The sequence below is a fragment of the Panthera leo genome, chromosome C2 (assembly GCF_018350215.1).
Source record: "Panthera leo isolate Ple1 chromosome C2, P.leo_Ple1_pat1.1, whole genome shotgun sequence".
NCBI lineage: Eukaryota > Metazoa > Chordata > Mammalia > Carnivora > Felidae > Panthera > Panthera leo.
The window spans coordinates 134,965,887-134,991,352 of record NC_056687.1 but is presented as its reverse complement, the minus strand read 5'-3'; the positions used below and the strand labels follow the sequence as shown (position 1 = coordinate 134,991,352).

At 37.5% G+C, this 25,466-nt stretch overlaps 1 protein-coding gene across 8 annotated transcripts in view; it reads left to right on the top strand.

The window, feature by feature from the left end:
* SATB1 (SATB homeobox 1) overlaps positions 1-2,738 on the top strand; it is a 100,076-nt gene extending 97,338 nt beyond the window's left edge. For 7 of the 8 annotated variants that reach the window (XM_042903116.1, XM_042903119.1, XM_042903120.1 and 4 more), the window contains one exon: positions 1,004-2,738. In XM_042903116.1, the coding sequence (XP_042759050.1) occupies positions 1,004-1,504 (501 nt within the window). In that variant the 3' untranslated portion in view covers positions 1,505-2,738. Of the gene's footprint in view, positions 1-1,000 lie in introns of all 8 variants that reach the window. The other variant, XM_042903121.1, reaches the window with a different exon arrangement.
* Positions 2,739-25,466: the final 22,728 nt, after the last annotated feature.

Here is a 25,466-nt window from a genome sequence, read left to right as displayed (position 1 = left end):
GGGGATAAAAGGAAATGCTTAGGCACGGTATAAACGTTCTAATATTTCGCGGCTTACTCAGGTTGATTTGCTTTGATGATAAGAATTATGGATATAGAGTATACAGTATGTGCATGTGTCACACATTTGTTATGTATAATTGTGTATGGAAATTACAGCACATATACAGACACTAATTACGAAAAAGTGTCTGTATACACTAAATTTAAATCCTAATCACATCTCAGTTTACTATAGACAAAACAATTTGCTAGCCGTTGTATGGTGGATCAAACCTTTATTTTTCCGTAGGAAAAAAAAAAACTTGCAGTGTCAGCCTAGTGCAATTTGGTAAGTAATTGTGCGTGTATTAAATCGGAACTGACTGGTAGGAAACTCACAAAAGTGAGAATCCCAAAAATCCTCGGAGTCTTAGGGGATAGTGCTGAAAAAGAGCAGACGTTTATCTATTTTATTTGGAATTTAAATAAGACTTTCCGTTCTTGCTCCATGTTTTAGCCATGGATGAAATGAGGCAAAACACACATTTCTTTCCCCAGGGCTCTGTAGCTCTCCTTTCTAAAATGCCTTTGAAATCCTTACTCCTCAATCTTCGTTTTAAATCTTTGTTCATTATTTACATCATAATTTGCTTTGCTGTCTTCGTCTTTGATGCGTATCCTTCTGGTGAAGTTCATGGCCCGTATTTTCAGCGCGCTGACTTTTCACTTCCGTGAGCCAGACAGAAAATGAAGGGCAGGGAGGCTCCACTGACCTCCGATAATGCAGCCCAGCGGCTGCCTCCAAAATCCTAGTAACGCCTCCCCTCCCGGTGTTTATCATTTTGACTTCTTCCCCTGATGGCGTGGGCCATCTAGCCGGCCTCCCTTTTTGTCCTGAATCTTGTCCCCCTCGGAGAAGCTACTGGTGGGATTCCGAGCCACCTGCTTCCTCCCAGATGGCTTCGCGCGCCCGCCTGGGGAGAAGGCAGAGCTCTGACTGTCCGCTTGTTCCTTTGCAGCAGCAGCCGCAGGCGCAGGCGCAGCAGCAGCCGGCGCCGCCACCCCCGCAGGCGCAGGCGCAGCAGCCGGCCGGGCCCCGGCTCCCCCCGCGGCAGCCCACGGTGGCCTCGCCCGCAGAGGCCGAGGACGAGAACCGGCAGAAGACCCGGCCGCGGACGAAAATTTCCGTGGAAGCCCTGGGCATCCTCCAGAGTTTCATCCAGGACGTGGGCCTGTACCCGGACGAAGAGGCCATCCAGACTCTGTCCGCGCAACTTGACCTTCCCAAGTACACCATCATCAAGTTCTTTCAGAACCAGCGGTATTATCTCAAGCACCACGGCAAACTGAAGGACAACTCCGGCTTAGAGGTGGATGTGGCCGAATACAAGGAAGAGGAGTTGCTTAAGGATTTGGAAGAGAGTGCCCAAGACAAAAATGCTAACACCCTTTTCTCGGTGAAGCTAGAAGAAGAGCTGTCGGTGGAAGGAAACACAGACATTAACACTGACTTGAAAGACTGAGATCAAAGTATTATTTTCATTCAACAGTGCCACTGGTATTTACTAACGACATGAGAAGTCCACCTTGTATTCTCTCAGAAAACCTTTGTTGTTCATTGTTTGGCCAATGAATCTTCAGAAACTTGCACAAACAGGAAAGTTGAGAAAGGATAATACAGACTGCACTAAATGTTTTACTCTGTTTTACAAACTGCTTGGCAGCCCCAGGTGAAGCATCGAGGATTGTTTGGTATTTAAAATTAAAATTTGTGTTCACGGGACGCATCGATGTGCATACCCGTAAGCATGATACCAGTGATATCTTTTTTTTTAAAAAAAAAAATTATTCTGGAGCCTCAAACAAGCATTATAACTTCTGTGATTATTATTTCCTTCCTTTAATTATTTCTGTAACACTCCACACTGATCTTTGGAAACTCGCCCCTTATTTTAAAAAAAGAAAAAAAAAGAGTTTGTTACTCTATTGTATGTTACAAAAGAACTATAGACTGTGGAATGCAGTTTAAAGATGACATATGCCAACAAATGCCTTGTATTATATGGCACTGCCGTAATTCAAATTTGTTTTTATTTTGGAAATAAAAGTTCACTGTAATTTTTTTCATTCTCATTGTTACATGATTTTTTAAAAAATGAAAAGAAAATGTGAAACACAATTTAGTCCTCATTATTTATTTGTAGATCCTGCAGCATCATGTTGTAATTAATTTTTTGGAAGTTTCCGTTAAATGTAATATTGCTTCTCTTGTTACCATACTGATTCTTTTCTATTTATAAATGTATTTTGATGGGCAGTAAAACAAAGTGTCTTAAAAGTTTTAAATAGAGAAAATGTGCTTTACACAGTTGCCTATAAAAAGTGCTCTATGTTATCCAAGCAATTCATACTATAAGCTTCACTCTTATTGTTGTATGCAATTTTTACTATCATGCAAATAAGCTTAGGTAAATAAAACTAATAGATCACCTTAGAAAATTATGCAATTAATGTGAAAATAATGGATGTTTGCAATGTGTCTTCCTTTGGTTTACAATCAATTTTAAAGCTACATCTGTATAAAATTTCTGTATAAAGGTGTATTTCTTTTTTATGAGTTTATGGCTATGAAAACACCAGCTATTTTGTTACAGCTGGCTGTTTTTATAAGTGTATCACAATTTTCTTTATGCAGAAATGTTCTGATTAGGAGTGGTTATTGACTGTAACTACACAATTAAAATTGTTTGTATGGTATGACATGGTAGGGTTTGTCTGCTTATGTGAAGTAACTTGAAAGAGTCAAAGATGGCCCTCTCAGTTAGGTGCATGTTGATACTTTCTTGAGGATATTTTACCGATTTTATAAAGAGCAACTGAAAAGTCACTTGAAACACTGTAAATTTCAGTCACAGACGTGGTCGTTTTTTTAAGTTTAACAACAAAGACCATAGCCTGTTTTTGCTTAACATTTTGCCTAACAAACAGAGAGAGCAGGATGGTCAGAAGACCTGCCAACGAAAACATAAATCTAGTCTCTAGGAGTTATGCACTTAGAATGAATTCGTCTGCATTTAGTTCACAATATTTGATTATGGCAACGCTTTTTTTAAGCTAATGTATAAATATTTTAAAGGCCTTTACCAGTAACAAAGTAAGTAGGGAAAAAATGGACCTTCTGTATAAAAACGTCACAGTAAGCAATGTATTTTTTTAAGTTCTAAGTGGAATATGAGTTAACTCGGAGCTCATTTTGTTGTGTATGTCATAAGTATAGGAACTAAATGAAGAGAATAAGAGTAACACACCTGGATCTTAAACACAGTCTTCTGAACTCTCGCAACATAAAGCTCTGTAAACTCCAAGATCTAGAATGAGATGTGCTAATCATGGTCGTGGAAGGGATTGAGGCCAGCGCTGCGGTTTTTGATTGTTAGTATTTTGTTTGTATTCACTTTATCTTTTGCTGCTTTTTAAGGTTTCCTAGATGTTGATAGGGGTATCTGTCTGGGTTCCTTGATGGTTGGTTCTGAAATTGTCCAATCTCTTCATGCCTAACGTTTTTCCAGGCCCTGATGAGCTCAGTGGTACGCAACTGGGCTGCTTTAATGTTGAACTTTTACTTAAGGAACTAAAATGGCATCATTGAAGACTCCCAATTCAGCCGTAAAAGTACTATTTACTTTTGAAGCACAGCTGAACTACGAAGGCAGCTGGTTTGCTGTAACTTAAAATTGTATTGAAAAAGTTTTCAGTTCTTTTTATTAAATGAGAAGACAACTTTTAAACATTTCTTGCGTAGAGTTCAGAAAATCACTTGAGCAAACGACATTTGAATTAATAAAATAGAAGCTAGATTTCATGTATTTAAAAAAGGAATACATAGAAACGAGTATGCCATAAAGTTTTTTACAAATTCCTTTCTCCTGCTTTTTCTCCTCTGAGTTTGGGGGAGAAAGGTAGAGCAAAGAGTAGACTTTTATTTTTTTAACCGGCCCAACAGAATATAAGGTGCCAGAAATTTAATTTCTTTAGAACGAAAAATTGGGTTGCAAATACGATTTCGCCATTCACAGTAACCTCATTTCTTTTGAAATAACATTTTGAAAGAATTGATGAGTGTGTGTAAGAAATCAATACGATACTAATGAAAGTCTCAGACCCTTTAACGTAAGCAGCATAATCGTACTAATATGATCTTTTAAGCCAAAAATTAAAATAAAAGCACATATTAAAAGAGAGTGATGGTCATGATGGAGTGAGCAAAATTGTTTCCAGGGAAGATGGCACAATTTGACAATGATTCGTTTGGGTGATCTTCCACATTGCTCCCCCGATGTTTTTTATTGTTAATACCAGTCCTCTTACTACAGGTGGCTATGGTAAAAACTCCTTGAACAAGCTTCATTGTGTCCAAGGATTTCAGAAACTTTTAAAAGCTGGGCATGACATAGCGCTTTGTGCTATTAAGACCTTAGCAGAGTCAGGTAGTTTGCAGGTAATATTCAACCTTGTGCATCTGAATCTGTCATGGATTCCTTCCCTCAGCACTTTGCCACTAATTTGTATTACACTCTGTGGCCATATAATACTTGCACATTATGCAAAAAATAATGTTGACAGTATCTCCTTGGCACGTAATATGCAGAGTTGACACATAACCTTTGAAAACCAAGGTAACTAATATCTGTGCCCTAGTTGTATGGCACTTGGTTAAAAAGTCTGTACATATTATGTATAAAATGTGTATTGATTAACATTTAGTCCTAAGGAATTCTGAGCTTAAAAGAAGTGTTTTTTTTTTTCCAAGTAGTGATATCTATATCTAACTGTGCTTATCTAAAATATATAGCTTGAGTAGAAAACATTTTCAAAATGATTCAACATTGAGTAAAACTGACAATCCCATACATTCCACTATTAAATTCTGCCCTTTTCCCTATTGTTACCATCAGCTAATATTAAGGTCCTTGATTGTCACAATATTATCAATAAATGAGGTATTCTGAACTGCCTGGTGATATTTTCAAAAGGAGCAAAATGTGTATACCCTATTATATAGCCCCCCAAATAGGACTGTCTTGCCAAAGCAAGCCAAAAATCTGCATGATAGTGTGGAAACCAACGAAGGTCCAGAAACATTTATCACATTTAAAATATCAGAAGATAACTGATACTGGAGCTTATCTTACAAGTAAATATTTTGGACTTTTAAAGGGGGCATATTACGGATTCAGTGTTTCTTCCAAGGCAATCCTTTCAATGTAAATACTAAATACTTGCATGTCTTGCAACAGAGGTTAAATTACAATCTATTAACCTGCACATTTTTGATAAAATATAAAGTACCCTTAATAAAGAGATGTGGTGAAAGGTGTATGTCCAGAATACTATTACCTGTTTAACAATACCAAATGTTAAATAAAAGTAGTTTGGAATTAATGTTTAAAAGATGAGCAACATTTTTAATTAAGCCTTTCTTACATTACCCTACTTCTATGAATCATGTATCTCCAAATTTAATTTTATCAAGATAATTCCACTAAAATTCCATTATGGCTTCTTGCCTTACACCGAGGTTGTGTATTAAGTCACCTTCTGTCAACTATTTTCAACTGCTAATAGCCTTATTGTGATCAAAAGCACGTGACCTGGGCCCCCGGTCTCTGGCAATGGTTGATGAGGGAATACAGTAAAAGAGTACCTTATACTTGTTGCCTTGCAAAGTAAACATAAACTCTAAAGTGACCTATTTTGCACTAAATTAAATCTTGAACATTATTTCTGTACTATTAGTTGAATTTCTTGCACTGGTATTATTTGCTCTCTATGGTAGTTAAGTCTTCATTACAGTGACAGGATCTAATTCGTGTCTTTACGCCCCCAAAAGAAACGACGTCCCGTGTGCTGCTCTGATTTTCCACTCACAAAAGAACAAACAGTACCTGTTATAAATGAGGATGTTGAGAAGGTCCGAATATTTAATGTCTGCTAACTCATCGAGTCTGTGGCAGTGTGATGCAGAATGAGCATTTGTCCAGAGCACAAACCTGTCCGATAGCATCTTACTGCCGAGACAGGTGTCACCTACTCTGCCTTTGTTTCTGATTTTACTTTCCAAATGTTACCAGGTCTCTTTCAAAGCCTTCCTGTGTTCCCAGGGCCCCTCACTGACCGCACACGCAGATATGCTTAAGATGAAAATAGCAACATTTGTAAAATGCTTCGTTATATAAGGTACTGCCGCAAACATACCTCCATCCCACTCTGAGACACTTCCGGCAGGCTCTGAAAAGTCCCACTTCAAAAACCAGGGAGAGGAAACTCAACTAGGGTAACTCATTTGTCCATCTAAGTGGCCATGTTGGTTTCAAACCCAAGCCTTCCATCTATGCATTTCTATCTCTATCTTCTCCTTTATAAAAGCTTCTCCAAATGCAGAAAATGTAGAAACATTAGTTGCAATTCAAAAATTTCAGAAATATAATGTAGCATGTATTTTGTTAATATGAAAAAGTCTATCACTAAGTATTTGAAATCAAATGTGTGAGATGTTAACCTCCAAACTCTGCTGTCCTGGTGTAAGAGCCATATACAGAAAATATTTTTTTCTAAAAAAGCATACAGCTTATAGGAATGTAAAATATACACGAAAAAATAGAATAATGTAATGAACCCCTGACGATTCATCCCCAGGTCAACCACTGTAACATTTTCCCAATAAGGACATTGTGAAACTCATTAAAATTAGAGATGAAATTTTGATAAAAATATTCAAACTGTTCAATGGCTTTTTCCCATAATGATGTTCTGGCATCATGTCACTTTTTACAAAATAATGAATTTTCTGATTTCTGGAGAAAAAAATGAAGTTTTCCTCGGAACTCTCTGGGAATTCTCAAAAAGCCAATTTTAGAAGGAGAGCCTGTGAGAATTCCACAAATATTTGTAACATAAGAAAAAAAGGGACAAACCAGCCTCTCTTTATTTATAAACAATACGTGCTTTCATATCATTGTTGAAACTAAAGTACATAATTTTCAGTTATGCATAATAAAATATGTAATTAAGCAACATTCCATAGTGGATTAAAGAATTAAAAGCTTCAGGTGCAGAAAAGAATTTGTTGGCATCTTCTTTTTCAAGGTGGTATTTTGAGGTGTTACTTTTCATTTTCCTTTGACATCTTATACACAAATAAATAGACAGACACAGGTGAGAAGCAGAGAAATGAAGAAGTGGCTACCACAGTAGACCTGAAAAATAGTGAGGTAACCTATGTGCAAGGTGCCCATGAAGGCTACACTAAAAAGGACAGAAATCTAAGCCTGGGGAGAAAAAAAAATCTCTAAATTGGGGGCTACCGTTTCAAGAACCAGAAATAACATAATAAAAAGTTAATTGCAGTCGATCATTCCTGCATCTCAAACTACATTAAATTAATTCACAATTAATTCCAATTGGTAGAGTCCAGTAGACTTATGCTATAAACGTAAGTTCATAGAGGCATCTGGCATCTATCCTATTTTTTAAAAAGAGTAATGCATCAAATAAAATCAAACCCCTCAAATGTCAGACTGCGTCAGGATGATTCTGAAAATAAGCTATTCTATTGAACACTTAAGAAAAAAATTGTAATATAGAGAGGAAACACCACATGGAACATCAGTAGAACTTTCTGTCTATCTAGCTACAGTTTTTCATACAATGTTTAAACTATAGTTATAATCAACCGTATGAGAGCAAGTAAATTCACTATCCTGTGTCTGTATTACTCCAATCCTGACATGGAAATCTATGTTTGGTTTGTGAATGAATGAGATCAGATAATTTGGAAGAAATATTGGACACATAATAAGGAATGAGACCTATATCCCATGGACAATCCTTTTAGTGGGGCTTTTTAAATGGACACATGTAGGGGCCCCTGGGTGGCTCAGTCGGTTAAGCGTCCGACTTTGGCTCAGGTCACTATCTCATGGTCCGGGAGCTCGAGCCCTGTGCGGGCTCTGTGCTGACAGCTCAGAGCCTGGAGCCTGCTTCGGATTCTGTGTCTCCCTCTCTCTCTCTGCTCCTCCCCCGTTCATGCTCTGTCTCTCTCTGTCTCAAAAATAAATAAACATTTAAAAAAAAAGAAGGAAAGAAAAAATAAATGGACACATGTAAAGAGACTTTTGTTAGCCTATAGCATCTCATGGTTCTGCTGAAATATGACATTTTTGTATTTGTGTGTCTTTCTGTATCCCATCTTATTACAAAAAGAATTAGCTGAAGACTTCTATATGTACTACAATATCATGGGACAAAAAAGAAAAAATAAAACAAAACATATAAAAATTTGGATAGAAAATAACACAAATTGACAAGAATATTTGACACACAGAAATGCATATCATGAGATCCCACACAATTTATTAGAGTAGGCAACAGCTTTATTGAGGTACAATTGACATACAATCAACTGCATACACTTAAAGTACACAGACTGATAAGTTTTCACACACACACATGCACACACATACAGATATGTGTGTATATTTATACACCCACACAGTTGGGAACACAACGAACACGTCCCTTATCCCAGTAGTTTCCTTGTGCCTTTTTGTAATAATTCCTCCCTCCCACCTTCCCATCCTCATTAATCACCATGCCCATGAAAGCATGGATCTGCTTTCTGTCATTATAAATTAGTTTGCATATTCTAAGGTTTTATATAAATAGAGTTTAGAAGGTACTCACTTTTGTCCACCTTCTTTCGCTAAGCATAATTATTATAAGATTGATCCACGTTCAGTTTGTTTATTATTGAGTAGTGAGTATATTATTGAGATATAGTGCAATTTGTTTCATCGATTAAGATCCTTGCCAACACTTGATATGGTCAGACTTTTTAATTTTAAACATTCCAATAGGTGTGCAGTGATACCTCACAATTTTAACTTGCATTTCTGTAATAAATTGCATTTCCCACTGAATATCTTTTCATGTGATTTGCTATCCATGTATCTTCTTTATTAAGGGTTTGTTCTTTTACCAATTTTTTTATTGGTTGTTTGTTTTCTTATTACTGACTTTTGAGAGTCCTTTATATATTTTGGTTACAAGTCCTTTGTCAGATATGTGATTTGCAAATAGTATTTCAGTCTATGGCTTATGTTCTCATTCTCTTAATAGTGTCCTTTGAAACCAGAAAGATTTTAGGTAAAGTCCAATTTAACAATTTTGTTTTTGCTTTTAAAAGTCTTGCTTTTAGTGTTATATTTGCGGAATCCAAGGTCACAGTTTTTTCTTTTCTTTTCGAAGATTCATAGTTTTAAGTATGATCTATTTTGAGTTAATTTTTATATATGGTATAAGGTATCAAGGTGTGGATCGAAACTTGTTCTTTCTTTCTTTTTTCCATAAGCATTTCCAATTATTCCAGTACCATTTGTTTAAAAGCTTATTCTTTTTCCACCTAATTACATTTGCACTTTTGTCCAAAATCGATTGATCATACATGTGTGTGTCACTTCTGGACTTCTTTAAAATTTATTTTCTCACTTTTATCAACCTTTCCACCAAGACCATGCTGTTCTGATTAGCTCTACGTGTCTTAAATTCAAGTGATCTAGGTAATCTAGAGTCTTCAAATTTTATTATTCTTAAAAATTGTCTTGGTGATTCTGGATCTTTTCATCTCCCTGTGAATTCTAGATTCAGCTTGTCAATTTCTACAAGAAAAAAACACATCTGCTGATTTTTGACTGAGATCGCTTTAACTCCATAGATAATTTTGCAAAAGAGCCTTTTAACAATATTGAATCTTCAGATCCTTGAGCACTATATACGTCTTCATTTATTTAGGTCTTCTTTACTTTCTCTCAGCAATGTTTTATGGTTTGCAATATACAGTTCTAGCATATCTTTTCAGATTTACCCCTCAACTATTTCATATTTTTTATTCCATCACATATATTTTTAGAATTTTTGATTTCTAATTGTTTGTTCCTAGAATATGGATACAGAATTGATTTTTTTTTTTTTTTTTTTTTGGTATACTGATCTTTTATCCTGCAACCTAGCCTACATTCACTTAATAGTTCTAGGAGCTTTTTCGTAGATTCCATCATGTTTTCTACACAGATTATCATGTCATCTAAAAATAAAAATGGCTTTATTTCTTCTTTGCAATCTAAATACCTACTTTCTTCTCTTCTCTTCTCTTCTCTTCTCTTCTCTTCTCTTCTCCTCTCCTCTCCTCTCCTCTCTTCTCTTATTCTCTTCTCTTCTCTTCTCTTTTTCTAGAACATCCAGTACAATGTTGAATAAAAATGGGGAGAGAAGATACCTTTGCTTTGTTCCTGAACTTAAATGCTAGCAGTGTTCTAAGCACTTTACAATACAAACTCACTTAATCTGTATAACAACCATATAAGGTAGATACATTATTATCAATAGATTATTGATAATTAAACTGAAACACAGAGAATTTATGTAACTGGCCCTAGTGAATATATCTCTCAAAAGCTCTTTCACCTCTCAAAAAGTAGCTATAGTTTTTGCCTTGGCACTCACTGCTTTATCCTTACTAAGCGTTGATAGTTTTAACACTCAATTCTTGGTTAGGTTGTTAGGCAATGCTACAAAATCCTATTTGACTAAAACGAAGTTGAAATGTGGAAAGGGAGTAGGGGGAGGGTTGTGCAAAAGAAACTAAGGAAAAAAGAGAAGAGAGCTAAAAGAAGGAAGAGGGACTCAGGGAAAAAAGGACAAAGATGTTAGGGAGGATATAAGAAGTCTTTGGATGGCAAGCGAGATCACTCAAAGGGGAAGCATACCTCATGAATATTTCCATATGAGTAAAAAGGAAATCATGGAAACTGCCCTCTTTCAATGATTCTAGAAGCACTCCTTTTTAAAGTCTGCTGCTTCTAATAAGTGCCCTAATTTTGGAAAAAAGAAAGTATTCTATCTATAATATTAGAGGAGATCAAATGATCATATCAAAGCCCCGGATCAGACTTCTGCAGTCTATGGTCCATGGTCCAAATCTGTACTGCCACTTGTTTTATAAATAAAGTTTTATTGGAACATAGCCATGCCCATTGATTTATATTCCCTGTGGCTGCTTTTGTGCTACAACAGAAGAATTAGCATGGCTATGAAGCCATATGGCCATCAAGCCTAAAATATTTACTCTCTGGCCCGTTATAGAAAATGTTTGTCAACCTCTGTTCTAGATCACTGAACTGCGCCAAGGTTTGGAAAGGTAAGGAATTAAAGCAGTTTTCTGAATAATTTGTATCAAAACAAAATAATCATTTCAGTATTTTTTACAAGAGTTAGAGCATATATTAAATAGAACTCATTTGTTCTCAACTCCACAGTCTCACTGGATGTGTACAAAGAACCTAATTCTTTCGTTTCTACTAGTTAGAAACTAGTAGTTTCGTTTCTACTAGTTAGAAACTCATTGGCCTATGCAAAAGCATAAGACTAGACATCCCACACCCTGTTGTTCACCAGTAACTCTTCTATAAATTTAGAAAATTATTGACTAGAAACTTCACCCTTTCTTGATAAACTTAAGAAGTGTTAATATTCTTGGCAAAATTGTCTTTGCACTAATTGCCACATCCATCTGCTCTGTGAGATTGATTAGACTGTACGAGCATTTGCTCTCTCCTGCAATCAATGCTTCCTGGCCTAGCAGAAAGCTAGATCTGTCTTATTTCCAACTTGAGAAGGACACACCATTGACAACTGTAAGCTTTTCCTTTGAGGATTTGAGATTAAATTGACACTTGGCTTGATGGCCCTTTGGGGAATGATTCAATCTAAAGAGAGTTCTGTTAAAGCAAACCAAGACCACAAGGACTTAAATAATGTCTTCTTATATACAGAACCTCCACTATTTCAGAAAGCCTATTTCTGTAGACCCAGTGGTTGATGCCACGTCCTGGAGGAACATTCCACTGACCGCTGGAGAACCCAGAAGGAGCAAAGGGCCTTGTCCAAATCTCTCTTAACTCTTGGGCTCATGAAGCCTGCAGAAACTGAGTAATGCTGTGAGTGTGTGTAGGAGAGAACAACTGCAGAGCCCAATTCTATCTGGATTGGACCCAATACTTTATTTATTTATTTATTTATTTGCTATTAAAACTACGCCTATTACAACAGCCTCTAGGTAAAAACACGAGGAAAAACATAAGAAACAAAAGCTTGTAATAAACATCTATCCCAAAATAACAAGAAGCTTCGGCCATTACAGTCCTTCTCATGGACCTATTTGCAGTCCCATATTGGACAATTATCCCCGAATCTGGGTATACGTGGATATGTATACCCGAATCTGGGTATACCATATATACGTGGTATATATGGGTATGTGTGGCAATTTCCTACATGAAGCAAGCAGCTTGGTTTTCTAGTTCAAGCGTAAAAAGGTACTTTTCTCTGCAAACCCACAAAATGAATCTAGAGAGAATTTCATTTAATCACTTTGTATAGTTTCCTTACAATAGGCCACCTGGTTTGAGTTTAAAACCGCCACTGTCAGAGAGGTAAACCAGAGAAGGAGCTCCAACATGCTTGTCTCTCCATTGGTGCTTATGTAAAATTGAGTTTCCAGTGGACTTGAGGGAGTTGAGGTACATAAAAAAGACGGTGAAGGTAAAATTTTTTGGTAATGTGATATTTGTACATTTTGAAGGATTGCAACTTCTGAGATTTTTGGTTTCTTACTTTTTGGTGGTAATGCAGTTTTTTTGTGAAAAGGTGGTGATAAAGTATGAGAAGACCATTTGTTTTTTTACCATTTTGTGTGGTACAATGAATAGAAAGCAACCTTATTAAGACTACCTTTTAAAATCTTTTTTATTTTGTTTTATAGATCCATGAAATCCAAAACCTGAGAACTGTTAAATGTAATCAGCAGTTGCCCAACCTTTTGGTCTCAGGACTTTTTATCCTTGTAAAAATTATTGAGTCCTCCACTTCCGGGATATTGGGTAGGCATACTTTTCCTTATTCCTCTTGCTGAGTACAATAAAAACTCTGGTGTTATACATAAAACAAACACTAAAAGACTCCAAAAGGTGGCAAGAAGGCAGACCACCTAGGGATCTCAGGACACAAAGAACAACATAGTGGTACATGCCCTGGGTTCCCTTTTTGCCTCATATATCCCAGTCTTGGAGCTGAAGAGGGCAGGAATCCAGAAATGCCAATACACACGCTAAAAAGAAGGCTCTGATAGCCTGTTCTCTCTGGCCAAAGGAAAAGAAAGGGGACAGCCTGGTAAACAGAAAAGTTTTAGATAATAACTCTCTTACTCCACCACATAAAAAAAAACCGTACCCTACCGTACCCTACCCCTCTCAGGCTGGCAAAGTTGAGTGGAGGGTCTAGACTTCCATTCTCAAGAGACTGTAACCAGGTGCCCCAGCCTCACTGCTGGGGTGATGTCAGAGGGAGTCTAGTGGATAGTCACTGCCCAGGGGTGACAAAGCATTCCTCCATGCCAAAAATGGCATCAATGGAGGCTATGTGAGGTACTCTTACTTCTCCCAACCAGGCAGATATCACTGGAATTTTGGTGGGGAACTGGAACCCCCGTCCCCATCCAGCAATAATGAAGAGAACCCACCAGATTTCAGTGAAAGGCAGTGGGGAAGCTGGACTTCTACCCTCAACCTGATAATAGTAAGGAGGTAGCCCCTTTTCCCTTGCCAAATCAGCGCCAAAAAAAAGTTAGCTAACACAGAGGATTTAAAAAAGATCCAGAAATTCGGAACAATTTCCAGACTCCAGTTAAAAAAACTAATCATACCAAAACCCAGAAAAATCTCAAACAGGATGTAAAAAGGACAATCAATAGACAGATACAAACACTAAGCCTACAGAGATATAAGAATTATCCAACAAAGATTTTAAAGCAGTCATAAAAATGCTTTAGTGAGCAATTACAAACATATTTGAAACAAATTTAAAAAGTAGAAAGTTTCACCAAACGTATAGAAGATATCAATAAGAACCAAGTGGAAATGTTAGAACTGAAATGCACAATAACTGAAATAGAAAAACTGAATGAAGGAGAAAGAAGGCAAAGCTGAAAAAGTAATTGAAATAATGACCAAACGCTTCCAAAAGACATAAACTACAGATTCAATATGCTGAGCAAACACCAAATATGATAAACACAAAGAAATCCAAGACGCATTGTGATCAGACTTCTGAAAACTAAAATCAAAGAAATTATCTTGAAACAGCAAGACAGAAATAACGCTTGACATACAGGGGGAAACATTTTGAAAAACAGCAGATATCTCATCAGAAACCACGGAGACCAAAAGAAAATGGCACAATATTTTTCAAGTACAGAAAGAACAGTCAATGCAAAGGTTAATGAGGAGATGGAAAGGAAGTGAGTGTAACTATAAAAGGGAATCCTGAGGGCTCCTTGTGTTGATGGAAATGATCTGTACCTTCATTGTATCAACATCAATGTCATCTCTGAGATATTGTGCTGTAACTTTACCATCGGGAAAACCGGGTAAAGAGTGCATAGATCTCCCTGTATTATTTCTTATCACTGCATATGAATCTACAATTATCTCCAAATAAAACAACTTAGTTAAAAATACATTATTAAGTTAAAAAAAGAACTACTGTGCAATTTAGGGCTTCTTGCGAGTCTCAGTTGGCTACGTGTCTGACTCTTGTTTTTGGCTCAGGTCATGATTTCACAGGTTCATGACACTGAGCTCCACTGTCAGCACAGAGACTGTTTGGGATTCTCCCTCTCCTTTCTCTTTGCCCCTCCCCCGCCTGTGTACACACGCTCTCTCTCTCTCTCTCTCTCTCCCAAAATAAATAAATAAATTTTAAAAAAAAACCACACTACCATAAAATCTAGCAGTTCCGCTTCTGGGTATAAATCCAAAAGAATTGAAAGCAGGGTCAAAGGATGTTTGCACACCTCTCTTTGCAGCAACACTATTCACAATAGCCAGGAGGTGGAAGCAATGCAAATGTCCATTGATGGATGAGTGGATATATATATATATATATATACACATATATATATCTCACATAATATAGGTATAGATACAGATATATAGATATAGATGATATAAATGACACAGATGATATAGGTGATATAGATATATAGATACACACACACACACCACACTGGAATATTATTCAGTCTTTAAAAAAGAAGGAAATCCTGCAATGTGATGTTACAACATTATGCTAGGTGAAATAAACCAGTCATAAAAAGAAAAACACTGCGTAATTCCACTTAAAAGATGTGTTTAAAGTAGCCAAATTCACAGAAACATCAAACAGAATGATGGTTACCAGGGGCTGGGGGAGAGGGGGAAAGGAGAGTTGGTTTTTAACGGGTACAGAGTTTGAGACTTGCAACGTGAAGGGTTTGGGAGACGTTTTTCACAACATTGCAAATATACTACTGACTTTACACTGAAAATGGTTAAGATGGTAAATTTTATGTTACGTGTTTTTCATCACAATAAAAAAAGCGGGGAAAGAATGAAAATACACTATACAGCTTTCGTTTGTATAGATTGTATCTATTACTATTTATATTTGGCATTAAAACTGAGACATTTAGGGGCGCCGGGGTGGCTCGGTTGGTTCGGGGTCCGACTCTTGATTTCAGCTCAGGTCATGATCTCATGGTTCATGAGTCTGAGCCCCGCATTGAGCTCTGTGCTGTCAGCTTGGGCTGTCAGCTTGCTCTCTCCCTCTTCTCTGCCCCTACCCCACTGCGCTCTCTCAATTTTTCCCTCTCTCTCAAAAATGAATAAAGAAACTTTAAAAAAATTCTAAAGAATATTTTAAAAATAAACTAACTAAATAAATAACTGAGACATTTAAACATATTTATTTATAAATTCATTAAAATGTCAATTATAAAGTCATTACATGTTAATGTAAATAATATCTTTTTCTTTAAAATTACCATATATTTGAAAGTAATTATTGAAAATAGTAGCATTGTTTTACATTTTGCACATGTCTTTAGTATCTACCTCATAAGGACAGCCCGGGGTGGCTCAGTCAGTTAAGTATCTGACTTCAGCTCAGGTCATGATCTCGCGGTTTGTGAGTTCGAGCCCTGAGTCAGGCTCTGTGCTGACAGCTCAGAGCCTGGAGCCTGCTTTGGATTCTGTGTCTCCCTTTCTCTCTGCCTCTCCCCAACTCGTGCTCTGTCTCTGTCTCTCTCTCTCTCTCTCTCTCTCTCTCTCAAAAATAAACATTAAAAAATATCTACCTCCTCAGAAGACAGCTGGATTATTTACTTCTGCAGTCAATCTGTTGCCATGTTATTATATCTCATACACTGAAAAACTGCACTACACATTCATGAGAAAAGAAGAGTAAATTAGTCAGATAATATCACATTATTATTATTATTATGAACATAGTTTCAACCTTGCAGACTGCTTAAAGGATCTCAGGAACTCACACAGGTTTCTAGATCACAATTTGAGAACCGCCAAACAAGACCATTCATCATCCCAATCAGCCAGAACTCTGTGGGAGATTGAGTTATTGGTTACAATTCCTGATTCTTATGGGATACAACTTGCATCTTACACCCTTGCTGTGGCCAAGTACATTCTCCCACCCCTTGATTTTGGGCTTGACCATGGACCTGCTTTGGTCAATGTGTTAGTTGTCTTGAGGCAAGCAGAAGCCTTCCACGTCTTGAGTAACTACTTCCCTTCAGCCGGAAGCCCAGTATAAACAAACATGATCATATCTGGGTCCACCTCACCATGAGGAACCAAGCTCAGCCAAACACTCAGACTGAAGCAGAGCCCAGCTAGCCAACCCTAGATTAGCTGATTTCACAGTGAAACTACAGACTCATGACTATAAGAATAAATATTTATTGTTAAATGCCACTGAGTTTTTGAGTGGTTTATTATACATGGTGGTGATAAAGGCTGACTAAGTGAAGCCTACATCTTACTAATTGAATAAAAGGAAACGTGTGAAGAAAGAGTTATTTAGTCAGGAGGAAGAGAAAACCAATGGGCAATCTCATTCAAAGAACTGTGACCCTGAATCCTGTCTTGAATGAGGTCAGAACAAAAGAAAAGTCATTAAAAACACAGCCAACACATTTAAAAACAAATTATCTGATGAGAGAAGCCATGAAATATTGCTGAAGGAGACCAGGAAGATGCTCTGTTTCTTTGCACAGGGGTTTCTTTTTTAACAAATGGCTTCATGGCTCAAGATGGACAGTCTTGCTTACTGACCCAGAAAAAGGAGTCTAAATATCAGAGGTGTGAGAGAGGTGGAAAATGATGTGGAAGGTGTTTATCCAGAAGTTTTCAGTGTCTTAGTGCATTTTTTCTATTTAATGTTCTATTTGCTGTGTGTTCTTTTTATACAACTACATTTAAAAAGTTACCCAACAAATATGTATTGAATTCCTCCTATTTTCTTTTGGATTCCCATGAAAGCAAACCCTAGGACATAGATTTGGGTGCCAGTAATGTATTAGAGACTCAGAGGAACCAGGAAGAATGAAGCTCAGAATTGCCCCCCTCGGGGTGGAAAGACTGAGGTATTTATCCACTGATTCCCGCCTCTCATTGGTGTCAAGTTGGCCTTGGGTTTGTTAAATCTCTATCACTGTGGTAGTTGTTCTTAGTGTCCCTTTATTGGCAAAATTTCAAATACAGCAGAAAACCCAGGACTACTAGAAATGTGATGGGGGTGGGGGGTGAGGGGTGGGTGGAACAGGCCAACGGGAGAAATTTCACATAACTGCTTACTTGTGAGCATTAATGACACACATACTGATTAAAGCCATGGGTTTCATAGAGTGGTCCAGAGAGGAAGGCTACGGGTGCTTTTTAGAAATGCAAATTCCTAAATCTCTGAAGGAGACTCTTACATCAACAACACATCAGGAGATGCATTCATATTGAAATTTAAGAACTAAAGATTGGAATGCCCCAGTGTCTAAAGTAAGATTCTGTTAACAGGGAAAGTATGGCACATGGTATAAAGATCTTTTCATTCATTTTAAAATTAGTATTATTATCATTTTACTTCAGAGAGAGAGTGTGCAAGCAGGGGAGAGAGAGAGAGAGAGGCAGAGAGAGACAGAGAGAATCCCAAGCAGGCTCCACACTCCACTGAGATGGGGCTCAATCCCACGACCCTGGGATCATGACCCGAGTGGAAATCAGAGTCAGACGATAGACTGAGCCACCCAGGCGACCCAATCGTTTTCACTCTTAAAAACTCCATACTATAGTCTACTGATCTGCAGATTAAAGCCCACCCATAGATGTCATTGTATCTTTCATTCTGCTCTATTACCACCTCCAAAAGACCATGGGATTTTGGAACAGTATGGTGAATATACCAACACATCTTACAACTAATGAAAAATAAATCATGAGTAGAAAAGCTTGTAATGAGGAAAATACTACCATAAGATAGAATGAAATTTCTCCTAGGACACCCACTTCAAACTCAAATTCCAGAGAAAGTTTCAGGGTTGCTTAATTCTTTTTAACAATCTGATCTTGTCACGAAACTCCCTATCCTACTGGCAACAATGGGTAGGGTAGAGGTGGGATGGAAGGGAATTCTATGTACAAACCAAAATACATCATCCACATGACTCTCCAAACAACATAGGTTTCCAATATTTAAAATGTCTCTTGCAAATTTTTCAATCGAAGATAAATTTTAAAAAAGTTCACTTTTATTGCAAACATGCTGGAAAAGCATCTTTACCCATGGTACTTAGGCCTCGTAGCAACTTGATTTTAATCTATTCCAGTATACATATCCACATTTAGAATATTTGTTTCACTGGAATGGAAATTGCTGATTAGACAACAAGTCAAAAATTAAGGAGGACTAAACTGGACAGAATCAAAGTTATACAAAGTATATCTTCAGAGATAATGGAATTAAGCTAGAAACTGGTAACAGAAAGATGATGGGAAATTTTCCAAACAGTTACAAATTAAACAACACACTCTGAAATAATCCATGGTCAATGAAGAAGTCTCAAAAAACATTAAAAACTATTTTGAAGTGAACAAGTACAGCATGTTAAAATTTGTAGGAGCAGCTGAAGCAGTACTTAGAGGGAAATTTACAGCAGTAAGTGCTTATATTAGAAAATAAAGGTCTCAGAGAAATAGGCTAAGTTACCACCTATAGAAACTAGACAAAGAAGAATCAGATGAACCCAATTGAGCAGAAGGAAGAAAGTAGTAGGAAGCAAAAATCAAACAAGTGAAAGTAAACAAACAAACAAAAAGAGAAAATAAATAAAACCAAAAGCTGATTCCTTAAAAATATCCATAAGTCTAGCAAGAATGAGAAAGAAAGAAAAAGACACATGTCACTCATATTAGGAATGAAAGTGATGATATCACCACAAACACAGCAGAAGGCAAAAAGATCATGAGAGAAAGCTACGAACAACTCCGTGCACATAAATTCGACAACTATGATAAAATGTACAAATTCCTTAAAATTCACAAACAGCTAAAACTCACCCAAGATGAAACAGACAACCTAAAAAGCCCTATAATTATTTTTTAAAAAGCTGAATTCAGAGTTAAAAAAAAAATCTAAATTTAAATCTCCAGGCCCAGGTGATTTCACTGTTTAATTATACCAGACATTTAAGAAAGAATTAACCTTACCAAATGTACACAATCTCTTCCACAAAATAGAAGAGAAGAAGATACTTCTCAGCTCAATTTATGAGACTAGCATTATGCTCATGCAAAACCAAAGGTATATTAAAGTTACAGACCAGTATCTCCCAAGAACCCTGACACAAAAATCCTCAAAAAAAAGTAGCAAATTGAATCCAGCAATATGCCAAAAGAACAATATATCACAAACAAGTGAAGTTTATCCAGAGATTGCCAAATTATTTCAATGTTTGGCAATCAATCAGTGCAATTCACCCCATTAGCAGTCTGAAGGGGCAAACCACGTGATCATATGGGTACAGAAAAACATTTTAAAAAATCCTATTCTTGGCAAACTAGGAACAGAAAGTAATTCTTTAACCTGGCAAAAGGCATCTACAAAATATCTATAGCTAACATCATACTTAGTGTCGAAAGGCAGAATGCTTTATTATTAGGAAAAAGGCAAGGAGGTCCACTCTCATCACACCTATTCTTTGCAATAGGGTAAGAAAAAGAAATTTAAAAGGCATAAAATTGGAAGAAAGAGATTAAACTCTCCCTACTCGCAGATAATAGCTTTAATAATATATATTTTTAAATGTAATTCTAAGGAATCTAATAAAAAACTTCAAGAAACAGTGAGTTTAGCAAGGTCACAGGAATCAAGATGAACAAAAAAAATCAATTAGATCTCTATAAATAAGCAACGTAAAATTGGCAACTAAAAAAAAAAGATTATTTAAGAAATGAAAGTGTATTTCCACACAAAGACTTTACGCAGATGGTCATAATGGCTTTATTCATAGTAGCCCTGAGCTTTAAACAACCTCAATTGCCATTAGCCAGTGAATGGAAAAATGAATTGTGGCACATCCATGCTATGGAATACTACTCAGCAGTAAAAAGAAATGAATTATGGGTATATAACTACAGTGTGGATGAATTGCAAAAACATCATACTGAAGACAAGGAGCCAGATATAAAAGACTATAAACTGAATGATTCCATTTATACGTAATTCGACAACAGGCAAAATCAACCTACAGTGACAGAAAGCAGATTAATGATTACTTGAGGCAGCAGGTTGGGAGTAATGAAGTATAATGGGGCATAAAGGAATCTTTTGGGGTGATGGAAGTGTTCTGTCAATTGTGGTGGTAGATACACTGATAAATTTTTCAAAACTCATTGAAATTGTTCCACTTAAAATAGGTGCATTTTAATTTATGTAAATTATATCTCATTACCACACTTTTCTTCATTATCTTCTGCCATCTGGCTTAGAATCATCCTTCCTTCTCCTTTCCCCTTCCCTTTCCCCTTCCCCTTCCCCTTTCCCTTTCTCTTCCCTCCCCTCTTCTAACCTCCCCTTCCTCTCCTCTCCTCTCCTCTCCTCTCCTCTCCTCTCCTCTCCTCTCCTCTCCTCTCTTTTCTAACTCAAATACTTCTCAAGCCAAAAGTGGTTCCACTAATCTTGGGATAATAAGGAAATCAATATCCTCCGGTCAGCATCCTAGAATATGAAAAAATGATCTGACAGCATGCTGGAACTACCTGGAGTCACGTGTAATGAAAACATGCAGTCAACTGGCTGAAGGCATACATCAGATCTGTACACGTTTCTGAAACAAGCTCAATCTCAGTATAAAGAGTGGTGGACAGACTCCCAGCAGTGGCGTGCTGGCAGAAGGCAAGGCTCCGTGTCCCGAGACTGTAGGGGAAGACAAGTGTTTTAGACGTAAAGGTAAGTGTTGCTGGTTGTGACGATGCTGCTTGTACCTTTCTAACAGAATAGACAAAAGAAAGATAGTACTTCCTCCTAACAGCAGATCTGGGCTTACCACCAGGATGAAGAAAATGAGGGGGGGGGGGCGGGATTTCTCTTCTCGGACACTATGGCTACGAGTATGATTTTTTAGCTCTTGCTTTATATGATTCTAATGTTTGAAACCTAATTTCTATCTTAACATGAGCTTTATTTGGACCAAGGAAGAATTATGCCTTCAGAGAGAAGGAAAGTAATCTTCCTCTACCACCAGGATGAAGAAAATGAGGTGGGGGGGGGGATTTCTCTTCTCGGACACTATGGCTACAAGTGTGATTTTTTAGCTCTTGCTTTATATGATTCTAATGTTTGAAACCTAATTTCTATCTTAACATGAGCTTTATTTGGACCAAGGAAGAATTATGCCTTCAGAGAGAAGGAAAATAATCTTCCTCTATTTTTTTATTTATTTTCTCTAAAAAGAGAAAGAGAGAGTGAGCACAAGCAGGGGGAGGGGAAGAGTATGTGTGTGTGTGTGTGTGTGAGAGAGAGAGAGAGAGAGAGAGAGAGAGAGAGAGAATCTTAAGCAAGGTCCATAGAGCCTGATGCAGGGCTCGATCTCACAACCATGAGATCATGACCTCAGCTGAAATCAAGAAGCTGGATGCTTAACCGACTGAGGCATCCAGGCACCCTCCCCTAACTCTTTAAAAAAATTCTTTTTCTTAAGCATAGAGATCAGGGCTCCTCCAAAAGACAACCCATTAAACAGCCAAAACTGAAATCAAAGCAATTTCTTAACAATACTGAAAATAGAAATTAAACTAAAACAAAGCTTTTCTCATTGTTCAACAAATTATATTTAAAGGCACACTCTAAAACCTACCTCTCAGTCTAAAGTTCACTAAACAGAGAGGAACCAGTAAGATTACATCAGCACATCCATGTAAGTGCACAAATCAGTTTGGCCATGGCAGACAGGACAGATTATGACTATGGGTCATGACGATAAGATCAAACAGTGTTCTTTTCTAGTTCAGTGGACAAAGCCACATAGTGGTTGAATGGTTTGGCCAAACATCCCGAGGAAGTTGGTACAAGTGCAAAAGATATATATATGTGTGTGTAGTGACTTCCTGCTCCTACAGGCTAATGGCTTTGTCTTGAAGAAATAGTCACTGAAAGTTTGAAATGTCCATTTACCTACATTTGCTGCACCCTACTGAAGACTAGCCAAAGGTTCGGTAGTCAAAGAACAGCCTAAAAATTAACAGAATGACATTATTTGCTAGAATGACAATATTTGCTAGACACAGAGGGAAAACTGTCATTTCTGTGCAAAAAGTTTTTAATTGTATAAATAATACCGGACAAAAAAAGGTTTTCTTAAGTTTATTTGTTTACTTTTGAGAGAGAGTGAGAGAGAGAGAGAGAGAGAGAGAGAGAGAGAGAGTGTTCGTGCACACACAAGTGGGGGAGGGGGGCGGGCAGAGAGAGAGAGAGAGAGGGAGACGCAGAGTCTGAAATAGGCTCCAGGCTCTGAGCTGTCAGCACAGAGCCCGATGTGGGTCTCGAACCCACAACCCATGAGATCATGACCTGAGAAGTCAGATGCTTAACCTACTGAGTCACCCAGGTGCCCCCAAAAAAGTTACTTTGAAAAATAAAAGCCTAACATCATCATCCTTTCTTTTACTATTGGTCCGTAACAATAAAAATGCACTTATGTTATTGAAGTTTTCACTTGCTTTTAATTTTGTTTTATGATTTTGTCATTTGTCAGCCATTTTGCTAAGGTCTAAAGCTATTATTCTTGAGGAATTTTTTTTTTTGTTGTTGGAAACAGACATATGGATCATTTAATCTAGCCTTTGGTAAAGTGTTTTATCTGGATTTTATTGGGTATTAACCTGAAGAAAGGATCCCATGATTAAATAAGTGGGTTGATTTGTGATAATGGTCATATAGACTTGAGGAACGGGCATTGACACGGCCTATTTGACTGCAGGCCCCTTTTCAAAAGGAGAATCTCGTACGATTTGTATTTCATGTAACTTGCTCTTTACAAAACATTATTCATATCAATTTCTCTCTTAGAAAACTGAGGCCCAGAGACATTAAGACTCATCATCACACAGTTTGTGACAGAATTTATAAACCAAGTTTCCAGACACAGAACTTCTGGCAAAATTTCCTTTATCCTTTTGGAAATATTCTCACACTGCCACCAAAAATTCTCAGCAATTGACAATTCCATGAATATATTCTATATCATGATATCCTTCTGTGGAATCAATGATGCAAATGGAAGTTCTCCTTTTTATCTTAGACAAAGATGAGGTGTAGAAGATTGCGTGACAGAATTTGAGAGATCTATTGAAGGAGTGATGCCTGGAGATTTGGAGCCCTGATGAGGATATTAGCAAAATCAGCACCTAGATAAATGTACATTCGTGCAAATTGTTAATAAGCTCTGTACACTGGGAAAACAATAGAATATTATTGAGAAAGTATACTAGGAAAATTTTGAGGAAAATGTTCCATTTTTTTGCTGTTACTTCTAAATGCCCTAAAAATAAAACTACTAAAACTTTCTGCAATAAACCATAACTCTCCAGGAAAAGAACTTTTTTAAGTGAAAGAATGAATTTTTCTTTGTCCTATAGTGCTTTAAAATTTTGATTCTGAAACTATGAAATATCTGGTCTGGTTGCCAGAATTGGTTGATCAAATCCCACTCTATTATAAAAGGCATCACATATAATTCTTTGTTAAACTTTCTTTTTTTAAAATGTTTATTTTTGAGAGAGAGAGAGCATGCATGCATGCATGGGGGAGGGGCAGAGAGAGAGAGAGAGAGAGAGGACCCTCAGCAGGCTCCACGCTGCCAGCAGAGAGCTGACACGGGGCTCGAACTCACAAACTGTGAGACCATGACCTGAGCCAAAATCAAGAGTCAGACGCTTAACCAACTGAGCCACTCAGGTACCCCTCTGTGTCAAACTTTCTACTATAGCTCACATACTAATGTTATCTAAGAGCTACACTATTAGTAATGTCTTAGTTCAAAACACGGCTTCCTAACTGATATTGGTTAGGGTTATTTCTGCTTGTAAAAAAAAAAAAAACGAAACAAATAAAACAAAAACACCCTTTTCCTCATCCTCCAGGTGGCAGTTGATATTCCCAAGGTAAATCTGTATATATTTTTTTCCACTTAAACTTGATCTCTAGGTAATGCTAATGCAACGAAGACCTCATCAGTTTTATAGGCAAGTGAATTTTCAAGTACCAAAGTTTTCGTTCTTGCCTTGTCTGCCCTGACTGGAACCCGTTTGCACTTTCAAAATCTCCTCTGAGCATTTCTGGAACCCCCAGGGGGCTGATCTTTAGCTGGCAGATACTAGTGATTTACGGCTGGCTTCAGCTGCTCTCAGGTTGTTAAATTTGATACCCATGTATGTGCTGAAAATCAGGCTACGTGCCATGGACAAAGACTGCCCTCTGTTCCTCCTACCTGCTTCACGCAGGGAGCTGTGTGTCTCAAAAATTCATTCGCAAATTTCACTCCTGCCACAGGCCGTGGAGCTCACTGTGAAAAATCTACCTTCTGTGTTCCCAGGCTTCGGTGGGGACACACCAGCCTTCGCTGTGTCATGGCAGCCTGTGCAAAGAAAGAGAGAATGGCTCTTGCCCCCACTCCATTGCCACACTTTGTCACCCAGAACCTGAAGCAGACTTTCTTCTGCCCAGGGCTTCACAAAGTCCCTAATGACACTATTTCTGTCAAGTTGCAGCCTGCAGGCCGTTCCCCAGAGAGACCCAATCCGAGCCCCTGAACTGGGTAAGTCATAGCTGCTTCCTTACCTCTTCCAGAGGGCTCTTCATGCTCTTCATTTATCTGCATTTTCTGGACTCTGATCTCAACCAAATCTTCCCTTCTCAACCAGTCACAAAATGAAAGTCCCCATGAATCTCAGTGAATGCCACCTGATACTGGTGGCAGTTGGGAGTGCG